The sequence below is a fragment of the Ictalurus punctatus genome, unplaced genomic scaffold (genome assembly GCF_001660625.3).
Source record: "Ictalurus punctatus breed USDA103 unplaced genomic scaffold, Coco_2.0 tig00007186, whole genome shotgun sequence".
Lineage (NCBI taxonomy): Eukaryota > Metazoa > Chordata > Actinopteri > Siluriformes > Ictaluridae > Ictalurus > Ictalurus punctatus.
The window spans coordinates 10,001-37,500 of record NW_026521132.1 but is presented as its reverse complement, the minus strand read 5'-3'; the positions used below and the strand labels follow the sequence as shown (position 1 = coordinate 37,500).

Below are 27,500 nucleotides of genomic sequence, written 5' to 3'. Positions count from 1 at the left end.
AGTAAAACGCCAGCAGCGCTCACCTGAGTGTGTGTTGGAGTCTGAGGTAAAGTGTCCGCGCGCCGCTTCACTCATTCATATACACTTTTTCTATTGTGGGGGTCAAACACACACACACACACACACACATTCACAACTAGCGCAAAGAGTTTATCCGAGTAGTTTTCAATGAAACTTTCAGCTGTATGAAGGAATTATTCGAGTTAATCATGCGGGAAGATTTAAAAATAATAATGAAACTTTTTGTTTGTTTTTGGTGTAACTCTTAACGCGCTGGTTAGCATTAGCATGTTTAGCCCGGCCACCTTTTTTTTGTATTGTACAGCCTAATTAGTCCCGACTCACTTCAGAGAATAAAGGGATGTCGTTAAACCGAATAAAACTCTAGATTTGAAGTATCCACGGCGTGTGGAGGTGTTTACCTCACAGGTGTTCAGTGGAGTGTGTACATGAGGATGAATAAGTGTGAGCTGCGTGTTGGCTAGCGGAGGCTAATTCAGCGCTACACGAGGTGAAGCTCTCTGAGGTGACGGAGTGTCCACAAAGCGCCGAGTTTAACACCTCACATCCCGGGTTAAAGTGCTCCGGACCCCGGGCCGGAGCGTTTCCGGAGGGTTCGGGGGGAAGGGGGTCCCGGTGTGGAGGAGTTTCCCCCCGGTTCTGAGTGAGAGAGTGGGCTGAGGAAGTGTCCGAGTAAAGGACAATACTGTGTGTGTGTGTGTGTGTGTGTGTGTGTGTGTGTGTGTGTGTGTGAGAGGAAGGATTCTCTCGAGGCCAGATGGTCAGTCCCTGTGGGGGATTATTCCCTCACAAGTTCTCCACAAACACAGCGTTAAACCTCACATTTCACCGTGTGTGTGTGTGTGTGAGAGAGAGAGAGAAGGGAAACGGGGTGTTGTGTTGTGTGTTCGGTATTCCATCGAGTAAAAAGTGTTTGTGAGTGTATAGTGTGTATAAAATGCTAATGTGGTGCTGGCTTGTGTCCTCATTGTCTCATCACTCCGTGCTAACAGGCTACAAGCTAACACACACGCATACACACGCACGCGCGCAATGTTTAAACATGTTTATAAAGTTTTATTTTAATCGTGTCTGCAATACTCGGATCACTCTGAACAGAAATTCCCTTTTAAAAACAGAGCATTATAATACGTGTAAATGTAGTTTAATTTCTCCTTTAAAGTTTTTATTCTCGGATCAGTGTTTAGTTTTATACACGATAAATATTTAAAACTTCATAAACAACCAGCAGTAAAGCTTAAAACCCGCTCTCCTCATCCGCTTTATTCACTTCATTTACTTATTTGTTCTGTGTGTGTGTGTGTGTGTGTGTGTGTGTACATACTCATGGAGCAGATATGAAGCTGTGTGTTAGAAAAGATGGACTATGTAATTATTATTTATTATTATTACTTATTGATTTTAATAAAAGCTTTAGTGTTACTGCTCTACAGAGTGAGTGGTGTGTGTGTTACTCTGAGAGTGTGTTTACCTCAACATGGCAGCACTTTAGTGTGTGTGTGTGTTCATTCATGAAGCAGATATGAAGTGTGTGTGTGTCTCTTTCCTCTGGAACAGGAGCACAGAGTTTGTGTGTTATTCTGTAGAGGTGAAGCTGTGTGTGTGAGGGAGAGAGAGCTCTTTGCATGTGGAGAGACTGGTTTTAACACAGGCAGATATGAAGCTCTCCGTCTCTGTCTCTCTCTCTCTGTCTCTCTCTCTCTGTCTCTCTCTCTCTGTCTCTCTCTCTGTCTCTCTCTCTGTCTCTCTCTCTCTCTGTCTCTCTCTCCCATCTCTGTCTCTCTCTCTCTGTCTCTCTCTCCCATCTCTGTCTCCCTCTCTGTCTCTCTCTCCCATCTCTGTCTCTCTCTCTGTAAGGTGTGTGACAGTGCTGGACTTGAGTCAGTAAATTAGGTGATTAATGAACACTTGGTGTATGATTGAGGTGATGATGATGGTGGTGATGATGGTGGAGGTGATGATGGAGGTGGTGGTGGTGATGGAGGTGATGATGGTGATGGAGGTGATGGTGGTGGAGGTGGTGGTGGAGGTGATGATGGTGGTGGTGGTGATGGTGGAGGTGGTGATGGTGATGGAGGTGATGATGATGGTGGTGGTGGTGATGATGATGGAGGTGATGGTGGTGGTGATGGAGGTGATGGTGATGGAGGTGATGATGATGGTGGTGATGGAGGTGGTGGTGGTGATGATGATGGTGGTGGTGGTGATGGAGGTGATGATGATGGTGGAGGTGGTGGTGGTGATGATGATGGAGGTGATGGTGGTGATGGCGGTGATGATGATGGTGATGGAGGTGGTGGTGATGATGATGGTGGTGGTGATGGAGGTGGTGATGGAGGTGATGATGATGGTGGTGGTGGTGGTGATGGAGGTGATGATGGTGGTGGTTGTGATGGTGGAGGTGGTGGTGGTGATGATGATGGAGGTGATGATGATGATGGTGGAGGTGGTGATGATGATGATGATGATGATGATGGTGATGATGGTGGAGGTGGTGATGGAGATGATGATGATGGAGGTGATGGTGGTGAAGGTGGTGATGGAGGTGATGATGATGGTGGAGGTGGTGATGGAGGTGGTGATGGAGGTGGTGATGATGATGATGATGATGGAGGAGGTGGTGATTAACTGAGAAAGGGAAATGTTTTTTACACACAAATTTAATATGAAAGGGGTCTTTGTGTGTGTGTCCCCCACATCTGCTCAATCTCGAGCTTCACATCCACAGCGCAGGTTAGAAAACCACCATCATGATTGTGTGTGTGGGGTTTATGGGTTATCAGTCTCCTCCTCTAAAACCCAGTGACAAAGCAAGTGGCCTTTTTACTTCTCACTAACCCCCTCCCCCCTCATCATCCCTCCATATCCTCTCTCTTTTTTTCCTGTCTCTCTCTCCTTACATACTCTCTCTCTCTCTCCTCTTTTACACACACACTGTCTCTCTTTCCTTTCTCTCTGCTGTCTCTCCTTTTACACACATTCTCTCTCACTCTTCATGAGGAAGGATAATGTTTACCACACACGCACATGCAGTATGTTGTGCCACAGTTGTAGTGATTGTTATATTTTGTGTTTAAATGGTGTTTCACACTCGAGTCCTCTTTAAAAGAACTGAACTCACACCTCTTGATGTGGACCGATCTTTACGGTCCTGCTGTCCCTGTAAGAGGGACCTTTTTCCGGTCTACCTGAAGCAGCAACGGGGTCTCAGACCTGTTTGGTGGTGTTGAGACCCCCCCCCCGCTGCGTCGGTCCGGTTTCAGACTCGTCCAGAACCCGGTGCATCTGTTCCTCTTGTATCATCACACGATATTTATTGTTTTGGTACTTCACAGCGTTCCCCTGCCCCTGTGGAACATGCGTCTTGTGGAATCTAATGATGTCATCGGCTCAAACACACACAGGTTTCTGTACTTCCTGAACGAGAACGGACCCAAGAACGCGGTTTGGTTCCAGTGCAAGCGAACTTTCACCGCCTCCTACGGGTCTTGGGTTCAGTACTGCGGTGTGCTTCCCGTTTCGCACGACTGCTTCCACGTTAGAGTTCTCGTACAGACGTGCTCTGTGTCGGAACCTGCCAGCGTGAGAGCCCATTGTGTTCTTTCTGCTGCTCTTTGGTCCTAGTCCTCTTGTGTGTTTGTTTATTGTAATTCTTAGAAATGTAGAATGTTCCTCTCTGATGTCAACCCTTCCTTTTCCGCATGCGTTGGGTCCGCACAGGAGCTTGTACCCAGAATTTCTTCTAACAGATCGGAGGGGCCGCTCGGCATCAGCGGACTGCGCTGGATCGCGGGTTATCTCGGGTTCTTTCACTGCAGGGCGTGTGGTTAATCCGTCCCGGAGCAGGGTGTGTTCTCAGTGCAGGTTTTTAGAGAACTGAACCGTACACCGAAAGTGAACCCTACGCGGAACACCTTTCAAGATGGTCTTGGTTCGGTTTAAAAGGTTCTGAGGGCACATGTGGGCCTGAAATCCAGTGAGCTGTGTTCAGACCTCTGAGAAGGGCCAAGAAAATAACACTGACCAGTCCTGTGTGAAAGGACATAGATTTATTTCACTTCAGAGCTGGAGTGTGTGTGTGTGTGTGTGTGTGTGTGTGTGTGTGTGAGAGTGACACTGAAACCCAGGGGTAATTTCTCTCTCTCTCGCTTTCACACATGGGGTTCAGGTTCGTACAGCAGGTTTATGAGGTCAGTGATCAGGTGGGGGGATTTTTATACACACATTCCCTCTAACACACAATTTATGTATTTTTATGATTGTTAATGGTGTACCTGATGTTATTGGGAGAACTGCGTGACAGGTCCAATTTACACACCTGTGAAGGAACTGTAGGGATACAGGGTTAGAGAGACGGGGCCACCGGTGTGGAGGGGGGGAGAGAGAGAGAGAGAGAGAGAGGGAGAGAGATAGAGAGAGAGAGGGAGAGAGATGGGGGGGAGAGAGGGGGAGAGAGGGGGAGAGAGATGGAGAGAGAGGGAGAGAGAGGGAGAGACGGGGCCACCGGTACAGAGGGAGAGAGAGAGAGAGAGAGAGTTGCACTCGGGGAGGGGGGAGACGGACACACAAGACAGGGTCACCGTCACCGTGTGTGTGAGTGAGAAAGAGGGACTACAGAAGGAGAGCTGTACATCATCCTTTCACACTGTACTGCTTTCAAATTGCTTAATTCGACAGAAGAATACCACACACACACACACACAGCACATCCTGTCACACACCCGTGCTGACTCAATGTAGAATTACTCACTATAGATACACTTCCCCAATCCCGTCAACCTACCTGTCTCACTGTCTAAGCTGTCTCTCTCTCTCTCTTTAACCTGTCTTTGTTTCTAATCTGTGTATCGTTGTCAGTTCTGTCTCTCTGTCTGACCTGTCCGTCATAGTGTTCATATTTCATTTTAAAGTGTGGTGTTACACACAGACCACTTTATAGAATGTGTGTGTGTGTACGGGGCGGGCTGCGTGTGTGTGTGTGTGTGTGTGTGTGTGTACGGCGGGCTGTGTGTGTGTGTACGGCGGGCTGTGTGTGTGTGTACGGCGGGCTGTGTGTGTGTGTGTGTGTACGGCGGGCTGTGTGTGTGTGTGTGTGTACGGCGGGCTGTGTGTGTGTGTGTGTACGGCGGGCTGTGTGTGTGTGTGTGTACGGCGGGCTGTGTGTGTGTGTGTGTACGGCGGGCTGTGTGTGTGTACGGCGGGCTGTGTGTGTGTGTACGGCGGGCTGTGTGTGTGTGTACGGCGGGCTGTGTGTGTGTGTACGGCGGGCTGTGTGTGTGTGTACGGCGGGCTGTGTGTGTGTGTACGGCGGGCTGTGTGTGTGTGTACGGCGGGCTGTGTGTGTGTGTACGGCGGGCTGTGTGTGTGTGTACGGCGGGCTGTGTGTGTGTGTACGGCGGGCTGTGTGTGTGTGTACGGCGGGCTGTGTGTGTGTGTACGGCGGGCTGTGTGTGTGTGTGTGCGGCGGGCTGTGTGTGTGTGTGCGGCGGGCTGTGTGTGTGTGTGCGGCGGGCTGTGTGTGTGTGTGCGGCGGGCTGTGTGTGTGTGTGCGGCGGGCTGTGTGTGTGTGTGCGGCGGGCTGTGTGTGTGTGTGCGGCGGGCTGTGTGTGTGTGTGTGCGTGTGTGTGCGGCGGGCTGTGTGTGTGTGTGTGCGTGTGTGTACGGCGGGCTGTGTGTGTGTGTGTGCGTGTGTGTACGGCGGGCTGTGTGTGTGTGTGTGCGTGTGTGTACGGCGGGCTGTGTGTGTGTGTGTGCGTGTGTGTACGGCGGGCTGTGTGTGTGTGTGCGTGTGTGTACGGCGGGCTGTGTGTGTGTGTGCGTGTGTGTACGGCGGGCTGTGTGTGTGTGTGCGTGTGTGTACGGCGGGCTGTGTGTGTGTGTGCGTGTGTGTACGGCGGGCTGTGTGTGTGTGTGCGTGTGTGTACGGCGGGCTGTGTGTGTGTGTGCGTGTGTGTGTGCGTGTGTGTACGGCGGGCTGTGTGCGTGTGTGTGTACGGCGGGCTGTGTGCGTGTGTGTGTACGGCGGGCTGTGTGCGTGTGTGTGTACGGCGGGCTGTGTGTGTGTGTGTACGGCGGGCTGTGTGTGTGTGTGTACGGCGGGCTGTGTGTGTGTGTGTACGGCGGGCTGTGTGTGTGTGTGTACGGCGGGCTGTGTGTGTGTGTGTACGGCGGGCTGTGTGTGTGTGTGTACGGCGGGCTGTGTGTGTGTGTGTACGGCGGGCTGTGTGTGTGTGCGTGTGTGTACGGCGGGCTGTGTGTGTGTGCGTGTGTGTACGGCGGGCTGTGTGTGTGTGTACGGCGGGCTGTGTGTGTGTGTACGGCGGGCTGTGTGTGCGTGTGTGTACGGCGGGCTGTGTGTGTGTGCGTGTGTGTACGGCGGGCTGTGTGTGCGTGTGTGTGTGTATGGCGGGCTGTGTGTGTGTGTATGGCGGGCTGTGTGTGTGTGTATGGCGGGCTGTGTGTGTGTGTACGGCGGGCTGTGTGTGTGTGTGTGTACGGCGGGCTGTGTGTGTGTGTGTGTGTGTGTGTGTGTGTGTATGGCGGGCTGTGTGTGTGTGTACGGCGGGCTGTGTGTGTGTGTGTGTACGGCGGGCTGTGTGTGTGTGTGTACGGCGGGCTGTGTGTGTGTGTGTACGGCGGGCTGTGTGTGTGTGTGTACGGCGGGCTGTGTGTGTGTGTGTACGGCGGGCTGTGTGTGTGTGTGTACGGCGGGCTGTGTGTGTGTGTGTACGGCGGGCTGTGTGTGTGTGTACGGCGGGCTGTGTGTGTGTGTGTGTGTGTGTGTGTGTGTGTGTGTGTGTGTGTACGGCGGGCTGTGTGTGTGTGTGCGGCGGGCTGTGTGTGTGTGTGTGTGTGTACGGCGGGCTGTGTGTGTGTGTGTGTGTGTGTACGGCGGGCTGTGTGTGTGTGTGTACGGCGGGCTGTGTGTGTGTGTGTGTACGGCGGGCTGTGTGTGTGTGTGTGTGTGTGTGTGTGTGTGTGTACGGCGGGCTGTGTGTGTGTGTACGGCGGGCTGTGTGTGTGTGTGTGTGTGTGTACGGCGGGCTGTGTGTGTGTGTGTACGGCGGGCTGTGTGTGTGTGTGTGTGTGTGTGTGTGTACGGCGGGCTGTGTGTGTGTGTGTGTGTGTGTGTGTGTGTGTACGGCGGGCTGTGTGTGTGTGTGTGTGTGTGTGTGTACGGCGGGCTGTGTGTGTGTGTGTGTGTGTGTACGGCGGGCTGTGTGTGTGTGTGTGTGTGTGTACGGCGGGCTGTGTGTGTGTGTGTGTGTGTACGGCGGGCTGTGTGTGTGTGTGTGTGTGTGTACGGCGGGCTGTGTGTGTGTGTGTGTGTGTGTACGGCGGGCTGTGTGTGTGTGTGTGTGTACGGCGGGCTGTGTGTGTGTGTGTGTGTGTGTACGGCGGGCTGTGTGTGTGTGTGTGTACGGCGGGCTGTGTGTGTGTGTGTACGGCGGGCTGTGTGTGTGTGTGTGTGTGTGTACGGCGGGCTGTGTGTGTGTGTGTGTGTACGGCGGGCTGTGTGTGTGTGTGTGTGTGTGTACGGCGGGCTGTGTGTGTGTGTGTGTACGGCGGGCTGTGTGTGTGTGTGTACGGCGGGCTGTGTGTGTGTGTGTGTGTGTGTGTGTACGGCGGGCTGTGTGTGTGTGTACGGCGGGCTGTGTGTGTGTACGGCGGGCTGTGTGTGTGTGTACGGCGGGCTGTGTGTGTGTGTACGGCGGGCTGTGTGTGTGTGTACGGCGGGCTGTGTGTGTGTGTACGGCGGGCTGTGTGTGTGTGTACGGCGGGCTGTGTGTGTGTGTACGGCGGGCTGTGTGTGTGTGTGTGTGTGTGTGTGTGTACGGCGGGCTGTGTGTGTGTGTGTGTGCGGCGGGCTGTGTGTGTGTGTACGGCGGGCTGTGTGTGTGTGTACGGCGGGCTGTGTGTGTGTGTGTGTGTGTGTGTGTGTGTGTGTGTATGGCGGGCTGTGTGTGTGTGTGTGTGTACGGCGGGCTGTGTGTGTGTGTGTACGGCGGGCTGTGTGTGTGTGTGTGTGTGTGTGTGTGTACGGCGGGCTGTGTGTGTGTGTGTGTGTGTGTGTGTACGGCGGGCTGTGTGTGTGTGTGTGTACGGCGGGCTGTGTGTGTGTGTACGGCGGGCTGTGTGTGTGTGTGTGTGTGTGTGTGTGTGTACGGCGGGGTGTGTGTGTGTGTGTGTGTGTGTGTGTACGGCGGGCTGTGTGTGTGTGTGTGTGTGTACGGCGGGCTGTGTGTGTGTGTGTGTGTACGGCGGGCTGTGTGTGTGTGTGTACGGCAGGCTGTGTGTGTGTGTGTACGGCAGGCTGTGTGTGTGTGTACGGCGGGCTGTGTGTGTGTGTGTGTGTGTGTACGGCGGGCTGTGTGTGTGTGTGTGTGTGTGTACGGCGGGCTGTGTGTGTGTGTGTGTACGGCGGGCTGTGTGTGTGTGTGTGTGTGCGGCGGGCTGTGTGTGTGTGTGTGTGTGTGTACGGCGGGCTGTGTGTGTGTGTGTGTACGGCGGGCTGTGTGTGTGTGTGTGTACGGCGGGCTGTGTGTGTGTGTGTGTGTGTACGGCGGGCTGTGTGTGTACGGCGGGCTGTGTGTGTGTGTGTGTGTACGGCGGGCTGTGTGTGTGTGTGTGTGTGTGTACGGCGGGCTGTGTGTGTGTGTGTGTGTGTGTGTGTGTGTGTGTGTGTGTGTACACGGCGGGCTGTGTGTGTGTGTGTACACGGCGGGCTGTGTGTGTGTGTGTGTGTGTACACGGCGGGCTGTGTGTGTGTGTGTGTGTACACGGCGGGCTGTGTGTGTGTGTGTACACGGCGGGCTGTGTGTGTGTGTGTGTGTGTGTGTACACGGCGGGCTGTGTGTGTGTGTGTGTGTGTGTGTGTGTACACGGCGGGCTGTGTGTGTGTGTGTGTGTGTACACGGCGGGCTGTGTGTGTGTGTGTGTGTGTGTGTGTACGGCGGGCTGTGTGTGTGTGTGTGTGTGTGTGTACGTACGGCGGGCTGTGTGTGTGTGTGTGTACGTACGGCGGGCTGTGTGTGTGTGTGTGTACGTACGGCGGGCTGTGTGTGTGTGTACGTACGGCGGGCTGTGTGTGTGTGTACGTACGGCGGGCTGTGTGTGTGTACGGCGGGCTGTGTGTGTGTGTGTGTGTGTGTGTGTGTGTGTGTGTGTGTGTGTGTACGTACGGCGGGCTGTGTGTGTGTGTGTACGGCGGGCTGTGTGTGTGTGTGTACGGCGGGCTGTGTGTGTGTGTACGGCGGGCTGTGTGTGTGTGTGTACGGCGGGCTGTGTGTGTGTGTGTACGGCGGGCTGTGTGTGTGTGTGTACGGCGGGCTGTGTGTGTGTGTGTACGGCGGGCTGTGTGTGTGTGTGTACGGCGGGCTGTGTGTGTGTGTGTACGGCGGGCTGTGTGTGTGTGTGTACGGCGGGCTGTGTGTGTGTGTGTACGGCGGGCTGTGTGTGTGTGTACGGCGGGCTGTGTGTGTGTGTGTACGGCGGGCTGTGTGTGTGTGTGTACGGCGGGCTGTGTGTGTGTGTGTACGGCGGGCTGTGTGTGTGTGTGTACGGCGGGCTGTGTGTGTGTGTGTACGGCGGGCTGTGTGTGTGTGTGTACGGCGGGCTGTGTGTGTGTGTGTACGGCGGGCTGTGTGTGTGTGTGTGTACGGCGGGCTGTGTGTGTGTGTGTGTGTGTACGTACGGCGGGCTGTGTGTGTGTGTGTGTGTGTACGTACGGCGGGCTGTGTGTGTGTGTGTGTGTGTACGTACGGCGGGGTGTGTGTGTGTGTGTACGTACGGCGGGCTGTGTGTGTGTGTGTGTGTACGTACGGCGGGCTGTGTGTGTGTGTGTACGTACGGCGGGCTGTGTGTGTGTGTGTGTACGTACGGCGGGCTGTGTGTGTGTGTGTGTACGTACGGCGGGCTGTGTGTGTGTGTGTGTACGTACGGCGGGCTGTGTGTGTGTGTGTGTACGTACGGCGGGCTGTGTGTGTGTGTGTGTACGTACGGCGGGCTGTGTGTGTGTGTGTGTACGTACGGCGGGCTGTGTGTGTGTGTGTGTACGTACGGCGGGCTGTGTGTGTGTGTGTGTACGTACGGCGGGCTGTGTGTGTGTGTGTGTACGTACGGCGGGCTGTGTGTGTGTGTGTGTACGTACGGCGGGCTGTGTGTGTGTGTGTGTGTACGTACGGCGGGCTGTGTGTGTGTGTGTGTACGTACGGCGGGCTGTGTGTGTGTGTACGTACGGCGGGCTGTGTGTGTGTGTACGTACGGCGGGCTGTGTGTGTGTGTGTACGTACGGCGGGCTGTGTGTGTGTGTGTGTACGTACGGCGGGCTGTGTGTGTGTGTGTGTACGTACGGCGGGCTGTGTGTGTGTGTGTGTACGTACGGCGGGCTGTGTGTGTGTGTGTGTACGTACGGCGGGCTGTGTGTGTGTGTGTGTACGTACGGCGGGCTGTGTGTGTGTGTGTGTACGTACGGCGGGCTGTGTGTGTGTGTGTGTACGTACGGCGGGCTGTGTGTGTGTGTGTGTACGTACGGCGGGCTGTGTGTGTGTGTGTGTACGTACGGCGGGCTGTGTGTGTGTGTGTACGTACGGCGGGCTGTGTGTGTGTGTGTGTACGTACGGCGGGCTGTGTGTGTGTGTACGTACGGCGGGCTGTGTGTGTGTGTACGTACGGCGGGCTGTGTGTGTGTGCGCGCGCGGCGGGGTGTGTGTGTGTGCGTGCGCGGTGGTGTGTGTGTGTGTGCACGCGTGCGCGGTGGTGTGTGTGTGTGTGTGTGTGTGTGTGTGTGTGTCACCTCCAGTCAACCTCCAGTCACTTGTTAGTCGTTGTCGGCGGTGCTGGGTAAAATCGGTCTTTGTGCCAGTATCGGTCAGTGGTATCGACTTTGGTATGGAGTATCGTGCACTTTTAATGATATCGGTACCGACTACTAGAATTTTGGTATCGTGACATCCCTAGTGTGTGTGTGAGAGAGTGAGTCGTGGTCAGGGACACCCCTCCCTCAGTTCAGAGAAGTTTATAGAGCGGAGTGTGTACAGTGTTGCTGCATCAGTGTGGATAATAAGGAGATTTAAATATCAATAATAATGATATAATGAAACAATAATATAATAATAATAATGTAATAAAGAAGAATTAAGAAGTAATGATTACAGATATAGGTAAATAAATATCAATGAAGTGATGGAGTGTAAGGTGTGTGTGTGTGTGTACAAGTTACAGGTGAAGGAGAGAGTGAATATATAATGAGATGGGAGCAGTAGCTGTTTCTCAGCATGTGCAGATCAGAGATTAATTTCACTGCAGCAGGTGCATGACTCCGCCCCCAGTAGCACCTGTATTTGGACTCCGCCCCCAGTAGCACCTGTATTTGCTTTGTTTCTTGTAAGATGGAAAACTGTGGTAAGAGCTTGGAGACTTTCTCCAGGTGTTTTTCTGGAAGGTGTTTCAGTGAAGGAGAAAGTGTGTCTCTCACCCTCACCTGTGTTACACTCACACACACTCCTTCTTCCTCTGGAAGATGTGTGTGTGTGCATTTCTTTGTTGTGAGGCTGTGATCACTGATTCTGCAGTGTGTAAGGTTCTGTGTCTCTGACGCTGAAGATGTTCTACCTGCTTGTATTTTCTATTTAGACCCTGGTGAAGTTCTACTTTACTTTCACTTTCACTTTCCCAGTGGTACAGGTGTGCATGTTTACTGGTTTATTGTAATCTGGTTTATTGTAATGTGGTTTAGTTTAATCTGGTTTAGTTTAGTGGAGCTGGTCTGAAGCTGAGTGTTAGATGTTGGTGGGTTTGTGAGGTTCAGAGACCGCTGACAGAGGGGACGGGTTTTAGGGCTCTCGGGTTTTAAGGGCTTTGTTTTGAAGTGTATTAGAGGAGCTTGATTTAAGATGAGTCCAGAATGTAAGAGATGGTTTTTGAATATTTAGAAATAAGGATATCTGCCTAATTCAGCTCTGCGTGTGTTAGTTGGTGTTCTTCTCTGCACTCTCAGAACATTTGGACAGAGTTCTGTATGCAGGGACTCTATTGTTTTGTTTGTCCCATCATGAGAAGTCGTCCTGACCGAGCCCCACACTTCACATCCATAATAATAATAATAATAATAATGTCGCACATTTAGCAGCAGATTGTGACGGAGATGTCTACTCTGAATTTGTCTTTAATGGCACAGAAATCTCTTCTTGCTTTCTGCTTTAAAGTGTTCACTGCCCGAGTGAAGTCACCTGAAGCTCTGATCTTTAAGCTGAGTTAGTCGTAATGTAGAGTGTGTTCTAGGACAGAGTTTCCCACAGAGTGAATTTCTGCCTGCTTTCCTGTAATCTGGTTCTGTTTGTAAAATCATTATTAGCTTTTGTCTCATTGTCTGTCAGGGTCCAGCTGTGACCGTAGACCTCCAGCAGGTCCAGCTGTGACCGTAGACCTCCAGCAGGTCCAGCTGTGACCGTAGACCTCCAGCAGGTCCAGCTGTGACCGTAGACCTCCAGCAGGTCCAGCTGTGACCGTAGACCTCCAGCAGGTCCAGCTGTGACCGTAGACCTCCAGCAGGTCCAGCTGTGACCGTAGACCTCCAGCAGGCCCAGCTGTGACGGTAGGCCGATCTCCAGCAGGTCCAGCTGTGACGGTAGATCGATCTCCAGCAGGTCCAGCTGTGACAGTAGATCTGCAGCAGGTCCAGCTGTGACGGTAGATCTGCAGCAGGTCCAGCTGTGACAGTAGATCTGCAGCAGGTCCAGCTGTGACGGTAGATCTGCAGCAGGTCCAGCTGTGACAGTAGATCTGCAGCAGGTCCAGCTGTGACAGTAGATCTGCAGCAGGTCCAGCTGTGACAGTAGATCTGCAGCAGGTCCAGCTGTGACAGTAGATCTGCAGCAGGTCCAGTTGAAGCTGTAGCCTGTGCAGTGGCTGAAAGCAGCACCAGGTCTTCTGTATAGAAGAGGACTTTCACCTCAGGATGATTGAAATTGAGGCCAGCTGTTGTGGATTGTTCCAGTTATCCTAGTAACTCATTGATGTGTATGTTGAATATACATCTCTCTCTCTCTCTCACTCTGTGTGTGTGTGTGTGTACACATATATACACACACACACACATATATATATATATATATATATATATATATATATATATATATATATATATATATATATATATATATATATATATATATATATATATATATATATACACACACACACACACTATATATATATATATATATAATGTATGTGTGTGTATGTGTGTATATATATATATATATATATATATATATATATATATATATATATATGTGTATGTGTGTGTGTGTGTGAAATGAGGAATTCCATTGGTGAGATCTGTTAATCAGTGACTTTTGGGCACAGTGTTGGAGGTAGGCAGTGTGTTAATGACTGCAATCACACACACTCGGTGGGTCATTTCACTAACCGCTCATTCAGGTTTTAACCTTTATTCTGATCTTTTTGTCAGCATCACACTGGTTTACTGCTCCTTTTACATTTAGTGTGTGTGTGTGTGAGAGAGAATGAATCTCAACTTGACTCATTTCGCCTCGTGTGTGAGAATGTGAATGAATTTCAACTTGCTCCTCCGTGTGTGTGTGTTTCTCCTCCATTGGTTGCTGTTGAAGCGGGTGAACATGTGAAATTAGATTTCCTGCTTAACCCCGTTGCATGATTATTCACATGTGTTAGCAATTAGACCAGCGTCGGCTGCAGTAACGTTCTCATTCAGTAACCTGTAGAACATCAGGAGAACCTTCAGCACTCTGACTGTCTCACTGACCTCACAGAGCGTTAGACAGGTGTCGTCCTGATCTGGGCTTCAGGTCATGTGATGAGAGACAGGTGAGGAAGAGCCTGGGGTTTGGGGTTCTCTCTGCTTTTAAAATAAAGCTATTTAAGCACTTTGCTGAACTTATCACCTGTGATTGGCTGATCCTAAGCCCCGCCCACTTCTGGTTACTGTTGCTATGCAGGATAATGTTAAGAAACCTTTAATCAGTATGAAGTGTTGATTGGAGGCAGGAGAGTGAGGCGTGGCTTGGTGTTCAACGGGACGATGATTCTGAAACAAACCAATAAATTAACATCATTCAATTAGGACAAAAGTAATGGCACCCTATAAAAGGAGGCAGAGCGTGTGTGTGGTAGCTGATGTGCTGCAGTGGCTGAGCTGTATTACTGTAAGATTTAACACGTGCCGTGTTCACAGGGTGCTTTTTCACAGTTTACTCCCTGTTGCCTTTTATGGGGATTTGTGGGCGTGGCCTGGTAGTTCTTTGGCAGATTGGTGTGGATCAATGAAGACTTAAATGTGAAGATAATTGTGTGAGAATTTTTGTGAAAGGTGATAAATGAGGCCGTGTGTGTTTTAAAGTGAGATTAAAGAGAGAGTAGACCATAATGAGCTCTGTGGTGCTAACAGGAAATGCCTTGTGTTGATGTTTCTCAGCACTTCCTGTGCAGTTCCCGTCACGCTGCTGCTGTTGTGTGTTTATTTCCTCAGTAATATATTGTTCTTAATATAGAGAACATCTGTAAAAATGTGTGTGCTCTTGTGACGTGTGTCCATGTGTGTGCTCACCATCCATTCACAACTCTCGCTGTGAGTGTGAAATAGGTCAGTCCTTCTTCATTCCTCTTCCTCTATACCAAAGTGTGTAGCTGTTTAGTCAGGAGCTCTAAGGGAGTGTGTGAATATATACATGTGCTACTGCTACATGCTCATGTGTTGAACGTCTCCACTGTTCACTGATGGAGACTCGAGTGCAGAACTGTTTGTGGTGATTGTAGTGCTAAAGCTATCACAGCATAACTGTTCATATGAACTGAGGTCCAGAGCATCTTTATGGTGGTTAAGTGGAACCGTCCTCAGTGATCTCAATAACCTTTAGTCTGCACCATATGGGGACATCCTCAGCAGCATGTGACCTCCAACTGATGAGAACTCCAACCAGAATTAGGACATCAGGATGGATCAGGCAGGTCTGGAGAGCAGAAGGGGTCAGGATCACTGGCATCTCAGGAGCATCATGTGTGGCTCGACACAGAGAGAGATTATTAGGTATGCTAATTGTCCTGTAATGTTTAAGGAACGGTGACGGTGAACGGACAGACCGCCCAAGCAAACTGGACCAGCAAAAGTGGTGAGAGCAGGAAACCCCTGATCCAGCAGAGGAGGAAAGGTTGGAGTTTTTGGAGTTGTGACCAACTGGCAGACGCCCAGAGAGATCACCACCAAGGAAGTGCAGGGGTGTAAGAAGGCATCAGTGAACATGGAGTTTAAAGAGAAGAGGGACAGCGAGGAGACGACGGAAGAGAAGAGGGAAGAGAAGAGAAGAGGGACGGCGAGGAGACGGGAGAGAAGAGGGACGGCGAGGAGACGGGAGAGAAGAGGGACGGCGAGGAGACGGGAGAGAAGAGGGACGGCGAGGAGACGGGAGAGAAGAGGGACGGCGAGGAGACGGGAGAGAAGAGGGACGGCGAGGAGACGGGAGAGAAGAGGGACGGCGAGGAGACGGGAGAGAAGAGGGACTGGAGAGGGACGGTGAGGAGACGGAAGAGAAGAGGGACTGGAGAGGAGACGGAAGAGAAGAGGGACGGTGAGGAGACGGGAGAGAAGAGGGACTGGAGAGGAGACGGGAGAGAAGAGGGACGGCGAGGAGACGGGAGAGAAGAGGGACGGCGAGGAGACGGGAGAGAAGAGGGACGGCGAGGAGACGGGAGAGAAGAGGGACGGCGAGGAGACGGGAGAGAAGAGGGACGGCGAGGAGACGGGAGAGAAGAGGGACTGGAGAGGGACGGTGAGGAGACGGAAGAGAAGAGGGACTGGAGAGGAGACGGGAGAGAAGAGGGACGGTGAGGAGACGGGAGAGAAGAGGGACTGGAGAGGAGACGGGAGAGAAGAGGGACTGGAGAGGAGACGGAAGAGAAGAGGGACGGCGAGGAGACGGGAGAGAAGAGGGACTGGAGAGGAGACGGAAGAGAAGAGGGACTGGAGAGGAGAGGGACGGCGAGGAGACGGAAGAGAAGAGGGACTGGAGAGGAGAGGGACGGCGAGGAGACGGAAGAGAAGAGGGACTGGAGAGGAGACGGACGGCGAGGAGACGGAAGAGAAGAGGGACTGGAGAGGGACGGTGAGGAGACCAGAGTGAAGCAGAAGATCAAGTTGGAAGATTCAGAAGAGGAGAAGACCGAAGCCTTGAACAAGAACAACGCTCTCAGGAAGAAAGGAAATAGGCATAAGTGGGTTCCTCTGATGACCGAGATGAATTCTGAGGGACCACGAGAGTGCTCGGACTCCAGGGACAACGCACGCCAGGGGGAAACTCCCAGAATGCACCACAACAACAAGAACGAGCTCAGAGTCTGGCACAGAGGGAAATACGAGCGTAATCAGAGACGATCACGACGAGGGGAGGGGGAGGACGAGGTCACTATGACGATCAGTACAGCTCACACTAAATCTCAAGTTGTGTGTGTGTGTGTGTGTGTGTGTGTGTGTGTGTGTGTGAGGTGTTTATCCAGGTCTGGTGCACTTGTGTACGTTTCCTCATATTTCTGTGGATTACTAAGAAATTCTTCCTGATGTTCTGATTAGAACTGTGTGTGTGCGCGCGCGAGTGTGTGTGCGCGCGCGAGTGGTGTGTGCGCGTGTGTGTGTGCGCGCTTGTGAATTGATGATGATTTATGTTTGGTTGTAGAGAAGATGCCAAGGGGAAACTTCCCTGAGTCATCACTCACACATGCTCGCTCGCTCTCTCTCTCTGTGTCTCTCTCTCTGTCTGTATGTCTCTCTGTCAGTTTCTCTCAGTATGTGTCTCTGTTTCTCTCTGTATGTGTGTCTCTCTGTGTGTGTGTCTCTCTCTCTCTCTGTGTCTCTCTCTGTGTGTGTCTCTCTCTCTGTAGGTCTCTTCCTCTATGCATCATGTGTAATACAGTATGCTGTAGTAATAATACAATGGTGTGTGTGTGTGTGTGTGCGCGTGTGTGTGTGCACAGGAAGTGGCAGTGGCCCGCTCCACACAGACGGCTGTCTCACGTTACTCAGCCTCAGTTTTCTCTTTTCCGTATGCAACAGGAAATGGATGTATATTACATAAGAGGTGGGGGGTGGAGTCTCTGTGGGGTGGAACTGTTTACCATTACTCAACATTTTCCCCCGTGTGTGTGAGAGAGAGAGAGAGAGAGAGAGAGAGAGAGAGATCAGTGGCAGGAAGATGACTTTCATTTCTACTTGACTGAGCAGGAGGCTCTCTCTGTATCAGATAAGAGAATGTTTGAGTTTGGAGATTTCTGATGGTGCTGTGGTGATGGTGATGGTGAAGATGGCTGTGAATGAAGGACACACACTTACACACTCTTTGCTCGGATCTCTCATCATACCATGTTTAACATGTTTTAACATTCACTTTCAATCAGTTTCACTTTCTACTCTGATCTGCTGAATTAATATTTAAATCAGTCCGGCGGGGGTGATTCTGTATCAGTCTGAACTTCTAGACTTCTAGGATTTGAAGCCGAATCAATACGTACAGGTTATAAATCTGAATTGGAGTCTGAGGTTCCGTTCACACCTGGCTTCAACGTGTGTTTTGGGTGATGGGATGGTCAGGTGTGAACAGGGTCCGGAAGGTGTGTCTAGAAGGTGAAGGACAACTAATTGCCCTCACTGTGAGACTGTCTGGCTCTGAAGGTTCGAGCTCTCTGCTGTAAGCTAATGGATAAAGACGCCGCTGTTGCAGCAGAAACCAGCTGCTTCTCATAGGTTCACTCATTACCTCAAGTTTCGTTAGAAGACCACCTGATTAAAATGTTTAAACAGTTTGTGAATCCATGAGATTAGCTATTAGGGACGTTTCTGCCTGAGGATAAATACTGCAGAAGACGGATATAATAAACGTGTGTGTGATTGCTTCTCTCCAGCAGAAACCATCTATGTAATCCATTCGCAAGTGCCCACTGAAGACGTGCTCAAAATGCCAGGTGTGTCGCTGTTCGATTGTGATCCACTCACCCTGGACGGGTGTTATAGCCAGGTGTGGACGTGGCCAGAGCCGACGCGCTCAGGACACGACTCTGAATCGGTTTCGGAGCCGACGCGCTCAGGACACGACTCTGAATCGGTTTCGGAGCCGACGCGCTCAGGACAATACTCTGAATCGGTTTCGGAGCCGACGCGCTCAGGACACGACTCTGAATCGGTTTCGGAGCCGACGCGCTCAGGACACGACTCTGAATCGGTTTCGGAGCCGACGCGCTCAGGAATCAGTTTTTCAGTGTAGTGCTGTGTTGTGAGTTTGAATCTGAATCGGTTTAATTTGACTCGCAGGAAGGTTGTATTTTTATTGTTGGAGTTTTAGAAATGGAGGGAAGAGAAAATAGGAGCTGGAGAGAAACTGAAGGGAAGAGAGGGGGAGGGAGGTTGGTGAACGAGAGGCCAAATGAAGAGCAAAAGGGGAGGAGCAGTGTGTGTGTGATGGGGGGATGTTGGTTGAAGTTGAAGCGATGCATTCCTCACCCACCCCCTCTCTTGCATGCGCACGCTCAGCCTCTAATCGAGGACACACACACACACACACACACACACACACACACACACACACAATCTCCGGCCTGGTTTATCTCACATCTCCATAATTCCCTCAGCTCATCTGATTATGCTGTCCAGGTTAAGGACACATACACAGATGTGTGTGTGTGTGTGTGTGTACACATACACACACTCGCCAAGACGCGCAGATGTGGCTGTAAACACACACACACACACACACACACGTGCTCCTGCGGCAGCACAAAGGGCTTTGGGTTGGAGGCTGGGTTTCAGCAGGTGGGAGGCCCGGCAGCTGCTCCACTTTAACTACTGCCTGCTCCTTTTGTTCTTTATGAATTGTAAAGACTGAATGAATGAGTTTGGGGTGTGTGTGTGTGTGTGTGTCCTTTTGTTGGTGAGGGGGAGAAAAGGCTTGGGTGGAGGGGCAGGGATTAGAGGTTGGCTTGAGAGTCAGTTACAACTGACCTAACTGAAGTGGGGAATAAAAAGGAGAAAAGAAAAAGACTTAAACTTGATTGAGGGGTAAAATGATGACGGGGACTCTGTGTTGTGTCTGAAACTGCATTTTGTGCACTAAGTAGTGCACTGTTTTGAGAGTTTTACCATTTTGTAGAGTTCTCCAAAAGCTTTGTCTCCCCAATACGGCCACAGTGCACTGGAGTAGTTCCAGTGATCCATACAGGGAGTAGGGCACAGCGTACAGCCTGTAGGGTATAGGGAGTAGGCCACAGGATACAGAGAGTAGGGCACAGGATACAGAGAGTAGGGCACAGGATACAGAGAGTAGGGCACAGGATACAGAGAGTAGGGCACAGCGTACAGCCTGTAGGGAATAGGACGCAGGATACAGCGAGAAAGGCGCAGGATACAGCGAGTAGGGAGTAGGGCACAGCGTACAGCCTGTAGGGTATAGGGAGTAGGGCACAGGATACAGAGAGTAGGGCACAGGATACAGAGAGTAGGGAGTAGGGCACAGCGTACAGCCTGTAGGGAATAGGACGCAGGATACAGCGAGAAGGGCACAGGATACAGAGAGTAGGGCGCAGGATACAGCGAGTAGGGAGTAGGGCACAGCGTACAGCCTGTAGGGAATAGGGCGCAGGATACAGCCTGTAGGGCACAGGATACAGCAAGTAGGGAATAGGGAGTAGGGCGCAGGATACAGCGAGAAGGGCGCAGGATACAGCCTGTAGGGCGCAGGATACAGCCGGTAGGGATTAGGGCACCTGCTTCCTTAAGTTTTACACTAAAACATGTCTGAGTCTGGGCAGGAAGTGCAGGGCGTTGGGCAGGAAGTGCAGTATGTTGTGTACTGTGTTTTTGTATAAACTCTTCTCTCTTAGCCGTACACGAGTGGTCATAAAGAGATTGTTATTGTGCAGTCGGAGATCCGTTTTCTGTTATTTATGCTAAAATGTATAAAATGTTCCTAATTTATTCCTGTACTCTCTCCCTGCAGGTCTTAATCGGCTGACGCGGCGTTCCCTGATGTGAATTAAGGAAACATGGAGTGACATGCTGCAGATTAGCTAGCGGATTAGCTGTTGCTTTAGAGGACGTGTGCAGTGCATGTTTTCTTTTTTTCCCCACTTTGTCCATCTGAACATCAAATATGGCCGACCCGGGAATGATGAGTCTCTTCGGAGATGATGGGAATATATTCTCGGATGGTCTAGAAGGCTTGGGGGATTGTGGGTACCCCACCCAAGGCCAAGCCAATCCGATGAACCAACAGATGACGCACGAGCACCAAGCTTACAGCCAGATTCCTTCTTCCCTCCACCTTCCCACTCCTGCTGTTCCCCCTCAGCCCAAAATGGGACACCACTTTGACCATTTCGGGCAGTATGACCCTCAAGGAGGCCGGATGATGGCGAACGGTCCCGCCCCTGGCCCGGCTAACGGGATTTCGTCTCCTCATTCACGCTACCATGGAGGGAACGGCACAGCTGGTGGGCATCACGTCTACACAGGAGCACAGGGTGATGGGAGAGGAGCAGGAGCAGGACAGTCGTTCCAGGACGGCGGAGGAGCCACACCCGGAAGTAACTGGGGTCCTCAAGGGATGCAGATGCCTGACCAAAATCGAGCACAGTTTCCCCAGTCGCAGCAGCAGCAAGTTCACGGTCACCAAATTGGTCCTTACATGGGACGCACTGAATTTGGTGGAATGCAGGGGCACAGTCAGACTCCGACTCCGCCAAGGATGAACCACTTTCCTCAAGGTTTGCCTCAGGAAGCGAACCGTTTCATGGGACACATGGGAACCAATATGGCGTCTCCGGCCATGCGGCATCCGTCTCAGACTCCGCAGCATCAGCAGGCTGCTCAGCAGTTTCTGCATCATCACCCAGAGTTTCCCCAAAGTCCATCAAAGCAGCAGCAGCAGCAGCAGCAGCAGCAGATGATGGGAGGACGAGGCCACCAGAACATGGGCTTTAGTATGAACAACCAGCAAGTCGCTAACAGCAGCTCAGGTCAATACGCTCCTTATCCTCAATATGGCGGCCTGAATCAGGGATTAGCCAACACTTCAGGGATGAGCCTCAATACCAGCAGTAACCCCAATGCTCCTGTGCAGTGTTACCCCACCCCTGCAGGGCCACCGTGTTACCCAGTCAACCAGTTACCCCCTCAGAATATGCATCCGACACAGCCCAAAATGCCCCAGCAGCAGCCGCAGCAGCAACACCTCGCTCCTCCACCGACTCCTCAGGGATCTTATGCTTCTCCGCCTTCCATGTCACCCATGAGGAGCCTGGGGGGCAACCCTGCTGGAACTCCGCCCCCTCAAAGGTGCCAGGGTCAGATCTCGCACCCGCAGCAGCATCCTCAGATGTACGGCACCTTGTCACCCAATCAGAGAGCGATGGGCGCGCCCAATCACGCAGAGGTTCTCCCGCCGCAGCTGCAGACATCTACGCTGCAGTTCCAGCAGGTGCAGCAGGTGAGAAGTCCACCTGCGCTGTCTGTGCCCCAGCAGCCCCCGGGCTCGTCACCACCTCCACCGCTCCCGCAGGGGAACTGGGCCTCCAGCACACACTCGTCACCACCAGCTAACCACCAAGTGCCTCACATGCAGGTGTGTGTGTGTGTGTGTGTGTGTGTGTGTGTGTATGCAGGGAGAAGGGTAGATTAGTGGGTAGATATGGAACATTGTCTCTTTGTGCAGGTGAGTTGGGGGTGGGGGATAAAGCAAAGTCATGTCATTAGGTGTGTGTGTGTGTGTGTGTGTGTGTGTGTGTGTGTGTGTGTGTGAACGTGTGTTTGGTCTTTCGGAAAGTCCTCGTTGTGTGGTTGAGGTGGGTGCAGGTGGGTGGTTGAGGGGCTTCCTTTGAAGTTGGGAAATATTTTTATTTTCTTTGATCTTTGTATATAAAAAGTACACATTATGCTAATTTATACAATTATCTGTCACCTCCACATTATAACCTTTTATTGTGTTAATGAGTGTTAATGATGTACACAGTCGCACCAGTGACCTTAACGTTATGTTGGAATGTGTGAACATTTAGTGTGTGTGTGGTGCTGAAACCTGAACCAGAGCTGAGGTCAGTGATGGGGTATGTGTGTGTGTGTGTGTGTGTGTATGCATGTATGTGAGGTCAGTGATGAAGAGTAGTGATCAGCTTAGCTTAAATGGTTATTTATGCTTGTTGTCATGGTTACAGTGAGGCTTTAGAGCTGGGATTAAACTTTTGACCAGATAAACACTAATGATAAACCACAGCCAATCAGAAACCAGAATCTACTGTGCTGGACTAGTAGTACTGTGTGTGAGAGAGAGAGTGCAGAGCATTGTGGGAAATGCATGTTTTACTGCAGTTTATTTCCTGCGCTGTGTATCCTGACTCCGCCTCCACACACAGGCGCCACTGTGCTAATCTCTTAAACCCACCCACCCCACCCCCCTACAGAGGGGAAATGGTCTCTTCCTGCTCACTCCTCCCAGTCTGCACTCCTTCCTCTCTCTCTCTCTCTCTCTCTCTCTCTCTCTCTCTCTCCCCCCCTCCTCTGTGTCTCTCTCCCTCTCCTCTGTGTGTGTCTCTCTCTGTGTCTCTCTCCTCTGTGTGTGTCTCTCTCTCTCTCCCTCAGTGTTACTCTCTTGGTCAGGGTCTATCTCTCACTCAGTGCTTTTTTTCAATCTCTGTTGATTTCTCTCGTGTGATTTCTAGTCGTCCTCTCGTGTTGCTCTGCCCCCCCCCTTCTCCCTCAATCTCCTCACTGTCTGTCTCTCATATCTCTCTAATCCCCCTTTTCATGGTCTCTTTCTCTTCTTTTCCTGTCTATCTCTCCTCTCACTGTTACACTCTTCACTTCTATCTGTCTCACTCCTCCGCTCACTCATTCTGTACATTTCACTCTCTCTGTCCTGACATCTCTCTCTCTCTTCCTCTATCCCCCCTCTGTGTGTACTGATGTGTGAGCTAATGGTGGTCAGATAGAGGAGGGGTCAGTAGGGAAGACAGATTAGTGCAGGTCATGTGACTTGGCTGTGCAGTGAGACCTCTTCCTTTCCTGACCTCTTTACACACAATGACTGGTGTTTAATGTCCCTGTGCAGACACACACACGCTATATATATATTTGTGTGTGTGTGTGTATATGTATGTATGTATATGTGTGTGTGTGTGTGTGTGTATATATATATATATATATATATATATATATATATATATATATATATATATATATATATATATATATATACATGCACATGTGTACACATACACACGATGACTGGTCTTTAATGTCCCTGTGCAGCCTGCAGTGGTGATTCTGTCCTACACTCTCTGTCTCTCTCCCCCCGTGTCTTCCTCTCCTGGTAGTGAGCTGACATTTGAGGATGTCAGGATTAATTTGCACTCCTCCCTGTGCGTGCGTGTATATATATGTGTGTGTGTGTGTGTGTGTGTGTGTGTGTGTGTGACCTACATGTTGAACGGCCGTACTGCTCCTCGCTCGCGTGCGCTCGTCTCCTAGCCTCAGGGCTCATAAGCTTTCGTTTCTTTCTTTTGTGATTTCTTTTTCTTCTCTTTCCTTTCCTCCTTCTGTATAGTGTGTGTGTGTGTGTGTGTGTGCGCGCGTGTGCGCACATATATGGTGTGTGTGTGGTGTGATGCAGGCCTCCGGAGCAGCTGTGGTGCTGTTTAATTATTGAGGTTAGGCTGTCTCGTCATGACACTTCTGCAGCTTTAGGCAAATATTTGATGAGGGATAGCTTGTGTGTGTGTGTGTGTGTGTGTGTTCTGGAGCACACTGCTGAGGTGATAAAAAGGAATTTTACTGATCCATACAAAGTTCACACTCCACTTTGTAAAACTGAATCACACAAGAAAAGGAAAGAGACTGGGATCTGTTTTATTTAACGCTTTAACCCTCAATACTGAACGTGTGTGTGTGTGTACGCGCTTATTATTGACTTTAGTTGTGTATCCTAAACACACTCCAGTGTACAGTGTTTCTCCACTGGGGTTAGGGTGGTTATGAACCTGGACACTGACACCTGATGTCATAACAAGCGTTACTATCAGCCGTCCAATCAGCAGACACGGCTCTGAAACATGACCTGCCCCCTACAGCAGTATTTATTAATGAAATAAACTTTTCCATCACTTCTTTCACAGTGTTATCTATGTAGAATTCTCCGTTATAAAATGCAGATAGAGTTTTCTGGGAAATACGGGACCGTGGCATGTGAATAAAGAGTTTCCACACGTCAGCTGATTAATAAGCCACGCCTCCTCAGAGTCTGAGGCCTTCTGTGTGGATGAGAGAACGCTTAAAAACTCAGAAATGAGGAAACTGAACTGCACTCTGTACTGTGTGTGTGTGTGTGTTTCTGTCTGTCTCATTACTGCTGTTCTGCATAAATAAAAGGCGAGTGTGTGGCTGAGATCAGTTCTGCTTGGTACCCATACACCCAGCAGTGCAGAAGCTACAATGGTGTGTGTGTGTGCGAGAGAGTGATGTATCCCGGTTCAGAGAGGCTGGGAAGCCCTGTGTCAGTAAGACAGTTTAAAGGCGTTGGTGGTCAGCAGCATGCCGAAGTTCAGGCCGTGAATCTGGAGTCTGATGTGTAAATGGGGTCGGAGTCCGACGTGTAGGTGCTGGGTTTCATCAGATGAATTGGGTGTTAGCTCATTGCTCGTCTGCAGCACGCGGGGGGTGGAGGAGGAGGATAAAAAGCCTCCTTCAGGGAGTATTTAGCTCTCGGTGTATGCACTCTGCCTGCTAGATCCCCCCCGACCCGACCCACCCCACCCCCACCCCCGGGAGATGAAACTTCATATGGCGCATATCGCATTCTGTACGGCGGCGGCTGTGCAATTAGAGATGCAGCGAGCGTCCTGTTGTCATTCATGCGATTGATTATTGGATGAGGTGAAGAGATGAGATGTTTATGGGTAGAAGCTGCAGCGGTGCAGGAGGTGGTGAGGGTGGAGGTGCTGGAGGAGGTGGATGTGGTGCTCTCTGTGACCTTGTGATCATTTCGCATGCAAAATGCACCTCACGCTTTTAGTCCGTTACAGGAAATTTGCATTTTACCACCAACATGAGGCACGAAACCATGACGCAGAACAACCCAAAGATCACTTAGGTGCATTTTCCCCCACCTCCGTAATCACACTTGCGCTTTACGCTTCCTTTATAAACCGACTCCGTAATCACACTCGCGCTTTACGCTTCCTTTATAAACCGACTCCGTAATCACACTCGCGCTTTACGCTTCCTTTATAAATCGGCTCCGTAATCACACTCGCGCTTTACGCTTCCTTTATAAACCCGGCTCCGTAATCACACTCGCGCTTTACGCTTCCTTTATAAATCGGCTCCGTAATCACACTCGCGCTTTACGCTTCCTTTATAAACCGGCTCCGTAATCACACTCGCGCTTTACGCTTCCTTTATAAACCCGGCTCCGTAATCACACTCGCGCTTTACGCTTCCTTTATAAACCGGCTCCGTAATCACACTCGCGCTTTACGCTTCCTTTATAAACCGGCTCCGTAATCACACTCGCGCTTTACGCTTCCTTTATAAACCGGCTCCGTAATCACACTCGCGCTTTACGCTTCCTTTATAAACCCGGCTCCGTAATCACACTCGCGCTTTACGCTTCCTTTATAAACCGGCTCCGTAATCACACTCGCGCTTTACGCTTCCTTTATAAACCGGCTCCGTAATCACACTCGCGCTTTACGCTTCCTTTATAAACCGACTCCGTCCCAAGGGAAGTGTGTAGATGTGTGTGTGTGTGTGTGTGTGCGAGAGAACACTAGTGTAATTTTTTTTCATTGAGAATGGTTAGATGATAAATGTGTGCTTGTGAAAGACGCTGTACAAGATGAATGAATATTGGTTAGAAATAAATTTAGATCGTCCAATCAGCTGCTTTCCCTCAGAGTCAGGCAGTGTTTATTTGCCTGCCTCTTTGTCTGCCCCTGTCTGTCTGCCCCTGTCTGCCTGCCCCTGTCTGCCTGCTTGCCCCTGTCTGTCTGTCCGCCCCTGTCTGTCCTGTAAGACAGGTGTTGGTATCTGTCCATCCCTTCCTCTCCTCCACACTAAGGTTTTTCTCTTCCCTCTTCACAGCATTCTCCATCAGACGCTTCCCAAACCCTTTCCTCCACCCACATGCCCACCCCGAGCTCCACCCTGCAGCTGGGCAGCTGTGAGACTCAGCCTCCCGACAGCGAGCCCAAGCCCAAAAAGAAGAAGAAGAAGAAAGCGAAGGCTGGTGAGGAGGCGGCGGGGGTAAAGGACCAGGATGTTAGCATGGATGTGGGTGGAGCATTAGGAGGTTCAGGAGGTGATGGAGAGACGTCTCCACCTGAGAAGAAGAGAAAAAAGAAACCAAAGGAGAAAGAGGCCAAGGAAACGAAAGAGCCCAAGACCCCCAAAACTCCCAAAACACCTAAAGCTCCCAAAACACCCAAAGAACCCAAAGAGGTGAAGGAGAAGAAAGTCAAGACGACCACGCCCAAACCCAAGAGCACCAAGAAGCCCAGGTACGGCACTGAACACGTGTTTTTTTTTTTTTGTTTGTTTTTTTTAAGTCTCCACACGCTGGAGTGTTTACCTGCCCCCGCACCCACACCTGCAGCAGCACAGTGACTGGGTGAACAGGCCACGCCCACGAGAGACCAGACCGTGTGAGCACTGCTAGACCGAGCTTCTTAATAAATCCCCCATGCTCTAGAAAATTCTAACAGGACTGGATACCCATAATGTCCTGTGTGTGTGTGTGTGTGTCAGTCGTTAGCTACAATGGTGTATTCAGTGTCAGTGAGCTCCATCTGCATCAGGACACAACTCTCTCTGTTCCCCACACATGAACTAATGCATCATGGGTAATCTGCAGGAGGTAGAGTCCTCACTGTGGCCACGCTCGTAGACGGATGAATGAAAATATCCTTATCCTATAAATCACAGCTCACACACCATTTTTGTCTTATTAATTAAAGCTCACACAGCTGTTAGATGGCCACACTGTGTGTGTGTGTGTGTGTGTGTGTGTGTGTGTGAGACAGCGAGCGCATGCGTGTGCACAGCCATTTTTCTGCTCTCCAGCGTGGGGATGTAATGTGATCCGACTCAGGAATGTGACGCTCCTCCCCCTCACCTCCTTTATCTAAAGGAAGGGGGTGGAGCCAGAGGTCATCTCAAGGAGGGGTGTGTGTGTGAGAGAGGTGGGGGAGGGGTGTGTGTGTGTCCATTCAGGACGGTCGTTAGTCCACCCCGCCCGTGTCATTAATCATGTTGTGAAAGCGGGTCTCTGCTTTTTAAATGTAAGCCATTCATTTATTTACTGAATCTGGGTTGCCAGGTTGCATCCACGTGTGTGTACGTGTGAGAGAGCGGGAGAGATCATGTGATGAGTCATCACACATCAGTTTATGTAATCCTCCCCTTTAAGATT

General features: G+C 51.0%; 1 protein-coding gene across 1 annotated transcript in view; it reads left to right on the top strand.

The window, feature by feature from the left end:
• The window catches only part of LOC124627596 (chromodomain-helicase-DNA-binding protein 7), a gene marked incomplete at its 3' end in the record, with an annotated part of 36,904 nt that overhangs the window by 409 nt on the left and 8,995 nt on the right, over positions 1–27,500 (top strand). The window contains 2 exon segments of the mRNA XM_053679356.1: positions 20,040–21,662; positions 26,174–26,589. Coding sequence (XP_053535331.1) covers positions 20,193–21,662; positions 26,174–26,589 — 1,886 coding nt within the window.